The sequence below is a fragment of the Aulostomus chinensis genome, chromosome 10 (genome assembly GCF_037954235.1).
Source record: "Aulostomus chinensis isolate RoL2024-O1b breed Wild chromosome 10, RoL_Achi_v1.0, whole genome shotgun sequence".
In the NCBI taxonomy this organism is placed as follows: domain Eukaryota; kingdom Metazoa; phylum Chordata; class Actinopteri; order Syngnathiformes; family Aulostomidae; genus Aulostomus; species Aulostomus chinensis.
This window is the reverse complement of record NC_141329.1, coordinates 24,834,679-24,847,059: the sequence shown is the minus strand read 5'-3', so window position 1 is coordinate 24,847,059 and position 12,381 is coordinate 24,834,679. Positions and strand designations below refer to the sequence as shown.

Below are 12,381 nucleotides of genomic sequence, written 5' to 3'. Positions count from 1 at the left end.
GATAACGCAGCATTTGTCTTGATTGTGATACTCCTGACACTTGACGGAATGTGAAATTGTTTTGTCATCTTTCTGTTTGGTTAAATCTTTTAATGCAAGAATATAAAATACACAAAGACTAGAAAGAATGATATCCACACACTGGATTCCAACTCATTTTACAATGTTGTGAGCAGGTAGCCCAAACTGATATTCATTTAACTGCCAAATAAGCTTCAAAATCTATAAATGTATTGTGGGACATCATTTTGATATGACAATATGGAATAATCCTTTTTATCAAGATTTATACATCATAATTTAAGAAACAGTACATGAGATTTAATGGTTTCAATAAGCAGTTTAAAAGCTTAACATCTTATTTGAGTGTCCTCATTTACATTTCTAGGTGAGGCGGTAAAAAATGTACTCAGTCATAATTTATAATATAGCTTTACAAAATTGGGAGCGGTGCTAAATACCCTCATTATGCTAGAGTAAGAGTTTGGGAAATACTTTTAGATTTTTTTTTCTTTGACATACGGGTATGAGTTTTTTCCCCTTAAACTTTTTCGCTTATGAAAGCTGTAGATGTTGCAAATATTGCCCTCAGCACGGAAGCTCTGTTTTAGTCAAACAAAACTGAGGATATGATGCACCGGATCAATCGTGTCCTGATTGAAAATCAATTTTTAAATGGAGGAGTTCTTTTGATGTATCCCATGACTGGCAGCGGCGAGCTCTGGCTGTGACGTCCGTCGGTGACGCAGGTTCGTCCTCCATCATCAGCCGAGCCCACTGACAGAACCACCACCTAGAAACGGGAGCTCTCACGATTTATGGAAATATGTAGTTAGCGCACACAGTTCAGCTTATCTCAGAGCCAGCGGGGTTGGTGGTAAGTAGGTGTTCTGAGTGTTCGTTCGATGTATTACTGTCAGCAAGTTTGCTTTAATTCTGCTGTTTGACAACGTTAGCTAGCTAACCCAGAATTAGCAATAGCCTAGCCAAGATGACGACGGCTGCTGGTGGTGAACGGTGCCCGTTATAGCCCCGGCGATGGCATCCGATTAATCTAGCGGTGATATGGACCGAAATAGGGTTTTAGGTTGTGGTTTTCCTCTCTGGCGGACTGACCGTCTGTTCAATGATGCAGTTGGATGACCTGTGATTCGTCTTTATTGAGCTAAAGATGAAAAGAGTCGCGTTGGCAGTAGAAGGTAAAGCGTTGAAGCACGACCTGTAGTCGTAGTATGTAGCCTACAGTGAAAGTATCAGCGGGGATTAACGGGCTCAATAGACGAATAAGAAACAGTCTCCAGTTGCCAAATTAAAATGCTGCTGTTTAGATTTTGGTGTATGGTGGCATAGTTGACTTTATTCGAGATAAGTAAGTTGATTTTTATCATTCAAGCTCACGAAGCTAAGCAGGCTAACCTCTGCAATATTTAGCTAGCTTGCTAACGCCAGTGCTAATCAATCACAACATTTCTCTCCCGCCGTCTCCAGATCAAGGGAAAGTTACCATGGGTGGACATGATGATGATGATGATATGACATACGTTGCAAATAAACAGAAACAAGATGAAGAGTTAAAGAACAAACTGAATGACAGCAGCCACTGGTGCGACCAGGAGTCCACTGGCAATAATGCCAAGTGGCTGAAGGAAGGCCAGAACCAGCTGAGGAAAGTAGCCGAGAACCAGCAGGAACAGGACCACAACTGCAATATCAGCCAGAATGGGAACAGAGAAGATTTCCCACATCAGGAAGAACAACTGGGAAACGATCAAACCAAGTCTCCAAAAATAGCAATGACCCCTGGTCTCAGTCAGGAAGAGTCCAAGAACATCCTTAATGAGCCTCTTCTCATCGACACCCTGGAGTCTACAGAAGAAAAGGACAAAGACCGAGAAGAGGATGATAAAGAGAAGGAGGAAAAGTCAGAGGCGGATGAAGAGACAACAGGTGTCACTAGAAGAGAGAGAGTGGCTGAAGAACAGGGTAACTCGGAGACTCAGAGAGAGGGCAGCGTTGTTGGGAGGAATGCCTGCCTCCTGTTCTCCAACATGAATGGAACACCTAGTGATGAAGAAGCCAGTTGGCCTGTTGTGTCTCAAGAAAACACAGCTGAGACTTCTCCTAATGGCAACAGAGGTAAATAAAAGCCCTGTGAGGTGAAGTGGGGTCCCACTGATGGCGTAGTGCATGTTAGTATACCTGTATGACAAGCTGAATGTCACAACTTGCAAGAACCTGACATGCGCGCTTAAAAATACTGCATAAAATGGCTGATCAGGCCAGTCACAGATGAAAGGGCATGTAGTAATTGATGATTTGATGTTAACAATAGTGTGTGTGTGTGTGTGTGTGTGTGTGAGAGAGAATAAATTGCACATGTTTGTTTCTGAGCCTTTTATTTGGAGACTCTGGTTTTAGACATAAAAAGCCCACAGGAAACAGATGGCCTTCATAAAAGCATTATTGAGAGAACAAATACACTGCTCTTTGTATGCATGATAGATGTGATGTATAAATGTTTTATGGTTGCGTATATAATCCTGTATAATGACTTGAAATGAAATACCACTCTCCATTCTCTGCTACTGCTGTAGTTTCCTTACCTTTCATGGCATTTTACCTCAACTATTTCAGTTCTCTGCCTGTACTGCATTTTATAAAGTTGGCTTGAGTCTGTTTTTGTCCTTTCTCTCCTAGCAGACATTGAGCAAGATTGTCCTTTTGTCTCTCTCGATTTCTCTTTGCCCCCCAGAGTCTTTTTGGGACTCCAATGCTTTTGAGACGGACACAGACCTCCCCTCAGGCTGGATGAGGGTGCGAGATACATCAGGCACATACTACTGGCACATCCCCACAGGCACCACCCAGTGGGAGCCTCCCTCACCCCTGAGTAAAGTTGGTGACTCTATGATGTCCTCCACCATGTCCCTGGAGACCACACCTTGTGAGGAGCCTGAGGTGAAGTCTAATACTCATTTTTGAGCGAGATACTGCTGCAAAGGAATTTTAATACAATTTTATCCAACTCAAATCCAGTATCGATTCTATGACAATCCTTTTGAATCCCTTTCATCAGAGTTCCCACAGTTCTTTGAATGTATAATTTTTTTTAGGGGATCATGTGAGCCTACAAGCTAATGTTGTTGTTTAGTCATAAAACAACACTTCAAGCAGTGGAGGTATAATCTGATGCTTTCAGACGTAGGTAGTAAGTCACTGTAGTTTAGTGTAATGGGGCTGCAGCTGCACCAGAGCCTCCAGCTGTACTCATCCTGCTGGCAGCCATTAGATTTACCTTGTTTACTACAAAAGGGGCAAACTCCCTACATTTTTGATATTTGAAATCTGAAATTGTCTCAAGGCTTTTAAAATCATGCTAGGTCTTGAATTTTAAAATGTCAAGTGTTGTGATCAGTGGGCTGACAAAGCAAGACACTTGAGAGTCTGGGCTTACTTTGTTAATGACTATGAAAAATGATAGGGTGTGTGTGTGTGTACCCCATGACTCATGCAGCACTCAGTAATTCTTAATAGTGTAGTGTATTGTCTGCTTCAGCAAGTCAGCTGCTGCAGCTAACTTGTGGGCTCGAGTCCGAGTTGAAACACCTGACCTGCAGTTACTGAGCTTTGAGCAGGTACTGAGGACACAGTTAGCATCGGGCTGAGAAACCTGTCATTTATTTTTCTAGATAATTGCATTGACAGTGGCAGTCAAGCAGCAGCAACCACTACAGCTTCATCAGTGGATACCGACAGCAGAAAACACCCAAGATCAGCCAATTTTCTGTCAATTGTCGGTTGGGGGGTGGGGGGTGGGGCTGGCTGGCTGGCACAGAAACAAACAGCAGTGTCAAAGTTATTATTTGAAGGATTTACAGCCCTTCACTCCCCCATTAGAACACATTGATCTCTCGAGGTAGCCCAAGTGTTTTTTTCAAATTCCATTCTTGTTTGCTGGAATGATGAGTTGAATTCTTCCCTGAACTAAATGCACATGAGGGAGGGGTAACTGCTACAAATGTCCTTTTAAATAACTTCAGGAATGTCTTGCTGCCTCATTAATGGTACCCGACATTTAACTTTAAGAATATAACAAATCATCAAAGAACTGTTAACCGCTACAAGAAATGCCTTGATTAAAAATGGAATTGCATTTTAGAGCTCTGAAAGATTTAATAAAATATCTTTGAATCGTTGTGTGTTGCTCGCTGGGAACCGGATCCTTAACCAGCACCTAGCAGTGTGCGACTGCTGACACTGATGGTTGCTTTACATTTTTCAGGAATCCTGGGCTCAGTTTTCCAGCGCAGATGAAGGAGCTTGTGAGGGAGAACTGTGGAAGGTACATCATGCCAACAATTTAATATAGCGTGCTTGATTCGTTGTTTGCATTTTTGTTACTTTTATCCATAAATGCCTATATGGGTCAACAGTAGCTAGTAATGTAGCCTATAACTCATAGTTGCAAATAAATTCTTGGCCCCAGTGACTGAGTGCTAACCTACATTTGACTAATAACACTGAGCTGAACTTTTTCCTCTGATCTGTGTTCCCAGGAGGAGGCAGAGGTGGCATCTGATCAAAGCCTGAAGGAGTTTGAAGGAGCAACTCTACGCTATGCATCCATCAACCTGAAGTATGTCGTGTCACACTGATTTAGTTCTATTCTTGTTCTATTTTCATCTCTTATTTTCTGATTTTCTGTCCTTTTTCTCTTTTCTTTTTTTGTAGCTATAGTTGCTCCCAGTCCGAGGAGGAAGAGAAGCTAACTCCACTCCGCACAGATTTAGAGACTAAGGTAAATTATGTTCATATTGTATTTCGTAAATGTATTAATAGTAAATTAAGCAGTGCTGTCATCACAAATGCCTTCTTAGAACTGGAATTGGTCTCATTGCATTATGGCTCAAAATAGCTCCAAAAATACTTCACATTTTTTGTGTGTTATGGAGAGAATGTTTTCTTGGGCTTGGATGCACATATTGTGCTGTAATTGCAGTCGATTTGTTTTGCATATATTCAACAAGCTGACACTAACTTTTGTTATATTGTTGTATTTGCACGTTTTTAGCCAATGGAACATTTTTTTTGCAGTAGTTATGTAACCAGCTCAGCTAAATGAGTGTAGAAGAGAGACGGTGAATGTTATTAACTCTGGAGGTTTGTGCTGCCAGTGTTTTGCGGTGCGCTCCCTGGGCTGGGTGGAGATGTCTGAGGAGGACATGGCTCCGGGCAAGAGCAGCGTGGCTGTCAATAACTGCATCCGGCAGCTCTCTTACCACAAACACAACCTGCACGACACTGCAGGAATCTGGGGAGAGGTGAGGCGATTTTATAGACAATTTCAATACATCTAAAATGTTTTTGAGCATCTTATTAATTTTATTGTATTCATACCCTCCCCTGACCCCAAACAGCTGATAGATCATGTTATGAAAATAAAAACTCATTCTGTGTGTGTGCTTGTGTGTTTGACAGGGAAAGGATATGCTGATGGTGCTGGAGAATGACACAATGAACTTGATTGACCCCCTGGGCCAGACTCTGCTTCATACTCAGCCCATTGGCAGCATCCGTGTGTGGGGTGTAGGCAGAGACAATGGAAGGTCAGGACAAAGCAAAACAGAAATCACTAAACAGTCACATTATTCATTCTGTCACCTAACTTCTCACCTACTTTTAACAAAACATACTTGGAAAAGTTTTGTTTGATTGTTGGCCAGTTAACAATTTTATTTGCATGGTATAAAGAGAACCTTGCCTTTTTTTTAAATTTCAAATGGAGGCCAACGCTGCATTTATTCATATTCTACTCCATAACTTTTGTGGGTTTCTTTTGTCTTCAATTAAATGAGAAAACAAACAGCGCTTACCGTCATTTATAAGTAGTAAATCTTTGGGGACCAGTGTAAATTTATACTTAAAACCTTGAAGAAAATCCAATTATAGCTTCAGGGTTGGTTGGGCCATAGACAGCAGTAAGCTGAGGACCCCCCGGTGGGTGCTCTCTTCTGCCCTCTGCTGGATTGTTAAGAACATTACAGACAGCCCTGATTGGTCCTGTTGTTCCCTCCTGTCTGAATCACTGTATTCTAACAGTCATGTTTTTTTTTTCCTTTCATGCTGCCTTTTCCAACATGAACAGGGAAAGGTATACTACAAAGACTTTTACTTGTTCACTGTCATGTGATTTTGTTACTTGTTATGCTGTTTGTTTGTGTGTTGTGTGTGTGTGTGTGTGTGTGTGTGTGTGTGTGTGTGTGTGTGTGTGTGTGTGTTGCTCATGAACAGATTTGCACTGACTGTGTCACTGACATGTGCGGTTGGTTTCACCGACAGGGACTTCGCTTATGTGGCCCGGGACAACCTGACCCAGGTTCTGAAGTGTCATGTTTTCCGTTGTGACTCACCTGCCAAGAACATCGCTACCAGTTTACATGAGATGTGCTCAAAGGTCAGCCCCTGTTAAATTAGCTGTCATTGTCATTTCAACATAAGGCTTCAATCCTTTCTTACTTTTTCGTACTTTCTTTGATGTCAGATAATGATGGAGAGAAAGGCAGCCAAGCCAGGGGTCAGCAGGCTTAGCTCTGACCCGGGTAAACCTGGAGTCATCCCTGTTGAAGGTGAAGCAAAGATGCTTTAAAGGTTTACTCTTTTTCATTTCACCTCCTGCCAAACATCACTCAATCCCTCCTCTTCTCTCACCAGAGTTTCCTGTTCCAAAAAATGAACTTTTCCAGCGCTTCCATGTTTATTATCTTGGTAGTGAGCCTGTGGCAAAGCCTGTGGGTAAGAAAACCCTCTCAAATGTGTCATGATTTATTTAATCACCGACTCTGAAATGTTCTGGCACCTTTTTGTCTGTTCATTTTAATAATGAGTTGTTATTTTATTAAGTGCCCCGGGTGTGTTTTTCTCTTATGCATTTCTAAAGGTATGGATGTCATCAACGATGCGTTAGAGGCAGCGATGGATGGCAAAGATAAAAACAACTGGATCCCCGTGTCTGTGAATGTGGCACCTGCTACGCTCACAATACTTTCAAGACAGGTAATGGATGGTTGTCAACTAAAGCTGCCTGAGGTTTCCTCTGCATAGACAGTAACTTTTTCTGTTCTCTTTTGAGCAGTTGCACATTATTTCAATATGGGAATGTGAAATCAAAATTGCAAAGCTTGAACATGTAGCTTAAGAACTTATTGACAACCATCTTCATGTCTTGAACTCCAGACCGAGGAGGTGCTGTCGGAGTGCAGGGTGCGTTTCTTGTCTTTCATGGGTGTGGGGAAAGATGTTCACACCTTTGCGTTCATCATGGCGGAAGGTCCCAGAGATTTCACCTGTCACAAGTTTTGGTGCGAACCCAACGCTGCCAGTCTGAGTGAAGCTGTGCAGGCTGCTTGCATGGTGAGTTTTAAACAAACGCACGTCGGTATTAATCCTGTCAGACTTGTCACCACGATTGTTTAGGTCTAGTCTGCAGAAGATTGATTAACTGCTGTGTGTGATATTATTACAGCTTCGCTACCAGAAATGTTTGGATGCACGCCCGCCTAGCCTAGCCTCCTGTCTGCCCACACCTCCGGCTGACTCTGTGGCTCGACGGGTCAAAAAGGGAGTCCAGAGTCTGCTGGGCAGCTTTAAGAGCTACAGGTCAGGCTCCCAATCCCCTTGAATTGGAGCCAGGATGAGCCACAGTCCATTAAACACAAGGTTCATCACCACAGACCCCTCGCACTCACATCTCCTCTCATCCCTCTGCCACAGTTACGCCTTACACTCGTCTTGTCTAGTTGGTGGGAAAAATGTACAACCTAAAAATGAGAATTCATCTCCTTTTTTTTTGAGCTTTTACTTTATACAACAATTTTAAAATCTCATCTCCAAAACAGATGAAACCCTGGCATCTATTTTTTTCTTTGCTGGGATTCTTTCTGTGATTTAACTATTTTTGTGTTTTAACAGAAACAATGCGATGAATGTTAGATATGGATGTAATATATTTTACATACTAAACGATGCTAGAATTTGCTCATAAAAGAGGTCACTAGATTCTCACAGGAATTGTTTCGAACCTTTTCTTTCCTCTGTGCAGTTCTCCTCTCTTAACACTCCCTTTTTACCGTCTAAAGAAAGTACTGTAACTCAGTCGTTGTCACATGGTGTCAAGTATCCCACTGTTGATTTTTATAGATCATTGTACCTCTCTCTACCACCCTAGGTTGTAATTCAAGCGCTGTAGGCGCATCGGTAGTGTGCCACCTAATTACATGTCCTCGATCCACCTAAACAATGCATTTTAGTCTTCCAAAGAACTGTCTGGTCATCTGTCACATAGTGAGCTGACTTCAGTGTTGTGTCTCTATCATACATTTCTGCATGAACATTTGCAAGTTCAGTGCTAGTGTGCAATAATCAGATGTTCCTGTGTGGTGTGGTGATAAGATGGCTGCCATGTCATTATGTGTCCATGAGAGAGAGTCTGGCTACATCGGGTGCAAGGCTAATGGAAGAACAGAGCCATGTTGTAAATCATTGCCATGTCCTAGAAATGATAGTAATAAGAAATGCAAACTCTGGGTTCTCTTGCAGCTGTTTACCACCAACTGCTGAATAGTACTGTAGAATTCACCACAAGCTGCATGTTTTAGTAGCTTAGATTTATCGCTGCTCGCAGCAGTGTAGTGCTTAAGACCCATCAATGTATCCTATAAATTCTTTATCCGTGTTTCTGTACGGTAAACGGCTGGAGGTGGTGTGGTGTTCTCGTGTTTCCTAGCATGTCACTCTAGTTAGTGTCAGTGTTTATCATAAACTAGCAGTAGAATGTTAGACTGAAAACGAGTGCAGATTAATGTTTGTATTTACAGTTTGTGTATATGGGAACCTAGAGACGACTTCTCAAGTGTTTTACATGTGTACTTTGTTCCTCGACACATTTTGGCACGTGTGGACCCTGACCTCTCCAGTTATTGTATTTCTATTGTTTACACACACACTAAAATGGACATAAATTTAAGATGATTTTTCACATTATTTTAGATTTAGTTTTTATAAAGAACACACTTACTATCCAACTTGTATTTTACCTTTTGTCTGTAATCAATACTGTATGTAGCACAATAGTCAGTCATCTATATTATTAAAGGCGCAGTTTGTAAGATTTTTAGTCATTTTATAGCTGCGGACATTTTCCTTTGTGACATTGGTTGCTGCTTGCTAACATCCTCAGGGTAGCTGAGCTGTAAAAGGTGACAAACAAAGCCGCAATCACAGACCAAATCAAATTACTTGTCATTTCAAAATAATGTATGGAATGCAGGAAATTTGTGACCTGAAAGGATTAAAGAATATGCTGAGAATGAAGCGTCTTTTGAAACAAAGTTAAACCTCTGTTTCTAGATTAAGCTATTTTACTTTTAATTAAACCTCCATCCATTAACATTGAGTGATTTTAAACTGCATCTTTCTCGAGTTTTTTTAACTTCTAAAAACATAAATTAAAACTAGAGAGATAAGAAAACGTCACCGGCAGCGTGTTCGGAAGCATGATGTGACATCTGTCTTCTGACCCTGCAAAACATCGCATCGATTCCTGTTGATGTTTTTGACATTTTAGAAGTATTTGAACACTAAAACTCCTACCAACTGCTTCTTTATATGTATTTGAGATAAAATAGACTCAAACCTCTGTTACTGCCTCGTCACTCTCGTGTCACTTGGAATTATTGTGATTTTTCTCCAATTTGCTGCAATCCAGTCAATGGCAACACTAAAGCCAGATGAATTTAAGAACATTAGCAGATTAAATTATTTCTGTTCATGTAAATTAGGTGTATAAAATGTATGTATATAAAAGTCACTGCACAATAAATGTCAACATATCATAGCTGTTTATCTTGTGGCTTTTGTTTTTTTGATATCATGCAATCAGCTGATGAGGGTTTGCTGTGTGAAGCCAAGGGAATCTGAAGAGATTAGTTCTCAAAGGGCATATTTGGATCATAGAAGCTGAAAATTCCTCCTTTTGGTCGCGTTCAGGTTTTTTCCATTTCTATCAATGGCGTTATCAGTCATTCCCAGCTTTTCCATTAAAATGCAAAAGAGGCCTCATAACCTGTCTGCTCCTTTAGCATATACATTGGACTGCTGACATTGGTTTCGCCATATGTATCGACAGACCTGCCATTGTGCCTGAACATTAAAAAAGAAAAAGAGAGAGAAGCACCCCCCACACGACCAATTCCTATCAACACTGCCACCCCTCACCTGGGGAGTTCAAAAGGATGGGAAGGGCTGGTTATTGTTTCTGTAAGAGATGGCTTTGGAGATGAAAGGTGCACATCAAGTGGAATCCACAGCAGCCACACACTGGTAATAATGAGCTCTGCATCCACATGAATATCGGTTCTGCCCCTGCCGGCAGGGTCCCAGAGCAGGCGTGCAGATCAAGGCTCTGGCTGCAGTTCCTTCTGTTTGAAGCGAGACCTGGATCCTTTCACTTCATGACTGATCGACATTGGTTTGCACCGATTAACCACATCATCACTTTACCAGTCTGGTCTGTTCTCTTGCATCATGTTACACAAATGCTAGGGAAGATATTTTCAAGTTGGATATTTACAAGTCCGTGCTCATATTTGGAATATTTGACATCATATTTTCTTTGTTCAGTCCTAAAACTGTCCTTTTTTTCAGTGTTTTGTGTAACCCTGTCAATCGGGGTCACGTTCTGAAAGCGGAGCGGTGTGCCTTCACGAGCGGCCTCTCCCAGGGCGAGTACACGGTCTTCTCGAGGCATGTTTACAGCCACCCTTGGCCTGTATTTTGATCTTGTTTTGCACAGCGGTTCGAATCTGACGCTAGACCTATTCACTCCTTATTTACCATCTGTCAATCATCATTTACACAGGGCAGCCCAGGGAGAAACTAATCATAATTGTAATTATTCCTATAGGCTAATCATGCATAAGGCATTTGTTTAATGGAGATTTATTTTGAGTAACGAGTGTGTAGCCTTGTGGAACATTGCTTTTCCTCTCTGTGTGGAGGAGTGGACTTCTCCTGCTCTGCTGGCCATTTCAGTCTAATTGCTAATCGCAGGTGAGATGAAAGCCATCTGAAAGCTGGTGCCGCGGCCTGGCGGAGATGACGTGCGGCAAAAACACACCTTTGCGTAAAATTTCTCATTATATTTCAATCTAGAGTTCAGCAGAAATCTGCTCTTAGTGATCAGGATGCCAGGTGAGGTGTGTGTGAAGGCGCCAAGCTGAAGCAGCTACAAAGAGGAAGCAAGACAAAATAAAAGGGTTGATTAAAATTATAAGATTTATCCCAATAAGGAGTTCCTGTTAACGCAGTTCTGTAAACCACTATGAATAGGAAACACATTACAACCAGGCAATGGAGAGTAAATGACATGCTGGTACATTCTCTATCCACGCCCTGAGCCATTTATTGGGGGATTAAGCGGTCTAATCTTAAAATGTTCTGTAATTCATTCTTTCTCAAATAACACGGTGATTGCTTTGCCAGTGGGAGCAGCCAGCAGCCGTTGGTGGCTGGCTAATCGTTTCTCCAGTGGTCTTTCAGTAATTCCTGCAGCTCAGCGGTGGTTCAGTAACAGTTCAGTGCGCACAACAATCTAACAAGGAGCACTGCCTTCATTTATTTGGTAGTAAACTTGCAGCACGTCTGGCTTGAACAATACTCAGGTTCTCAGGTAATGATTGTCTATTAGTGGTATTCGTATTTCATTAGCATATAACGTCCCCATTTACATGCTAAATCAATGCGAACAGGACTGGAGCTCAGATGTTAGTGATGATCCAGTTGCCTAAACTGTCTAATTTTCCATTTCTAATTTCCTCTATTGAGAAGGACGCACTGTACACTAATACACACTAATGTGGCTTCACTGAGATGCTGTGTGAGAAGTCTGCAGCTGAATTTGCTCTTTTGATAGGATACTTTGAGAATTGTTGTGATTAATTAGCAATAATTTCTTCTCGATCTTGGCTTTATTTTGCTTCCCCTGGAAACTTATTTAATCACTGTAAAATGTAATGTAGGAAACAACTGGTAACCTTAAAATTGATCTTTTAAGTTCTCATCAGGGATCTGCTTGCCAGTGTGTGCATTGATGGTCTGACAAAAGACCACAATGAATCACTGACAAATCCTTTTGTTCCAAGACAAATTCCCCTCTGTCTCTCTCTCTGTCTGTCTTTCTCTCTGTCTCTGTCTCTCTCTGTGGCAGACCTCTCCCTCCTTAGTTAGCCCTCAGTATTAAAATCTGTCAGCTCCCATAAAAGGCAAATCTGTCTGAAGAACAGCCAGTGTCACATTGGGAATGAATGTTTTGTTTTTTTTAATATA

At 41.6% G+C, this 12,381-nt stretch overlaps 1 protein-coding gene across 1 annotated transcript; it reads left to right on the top strand.

Moving 5' to 3' along the window:
• The first annotated feature begins 720 nt into the window (after window positions 1-720).
• Window positions 721-9,886, top strand: apbb1 (amyloid beta (A4) precursor protein-binding, family B, member 1 (Fe65)). Its single transcript, XM_086216573.1, has 14 exons — window positions 721-877; window positions 1,489-2,136; window positions 2,753-2,958; window positions 4,283-4,342; window positions 4,557-4,636; window positions 4,732-4,798; window positions 5,175-5,321; window positions 5,479-5,606; window positions 6,340-6,454; window positions 6,542-6,626; window positions 6,712-6,792; window positions 6,938-7,053; window positions 7,234-7,410; window positions 7,523-9,886. The coding sequence occupies exons 2-14, from the start codon at window positions 1,506-1,508 to the stop codon at window positions 7,676-7,678; spliced, it is 2,049 nt and encodes a 682-aa protein (XP_086072699.1). The 5' UTR covers window positions 721-877; window positions 1,489-1,505; the 3' UTR covers window positions 7,679-9,886.
• Window positions 9,887-12,381: the final 2,495 nt, after the last annotated feature.

Excerpts from the sequence above, each read along its gene's own strand:
- apbb1 (XM_086216573.1), top strand. The coding sequence starts at position 1,506 with ATGGGTGGACATGATGATGATGATGATATGACATACGTTGCAAATAAA. Across the intron at positions 4,799-5,174 it reads GCACAGATTTAGAGACTAAG|TGTTTTGCGGTGCGCTCCCT; the intron begins GTAAATTATGTT and ends TTGTGCTGCCAG. Across the intron at positions 6,793-6,937 it reads GCCTGTGGCAAAGCCTGTGG|GTATGGATGTCATCAACGAT; the intron begins GTAAGAAAACCC and ends GCATTTCTAAAG.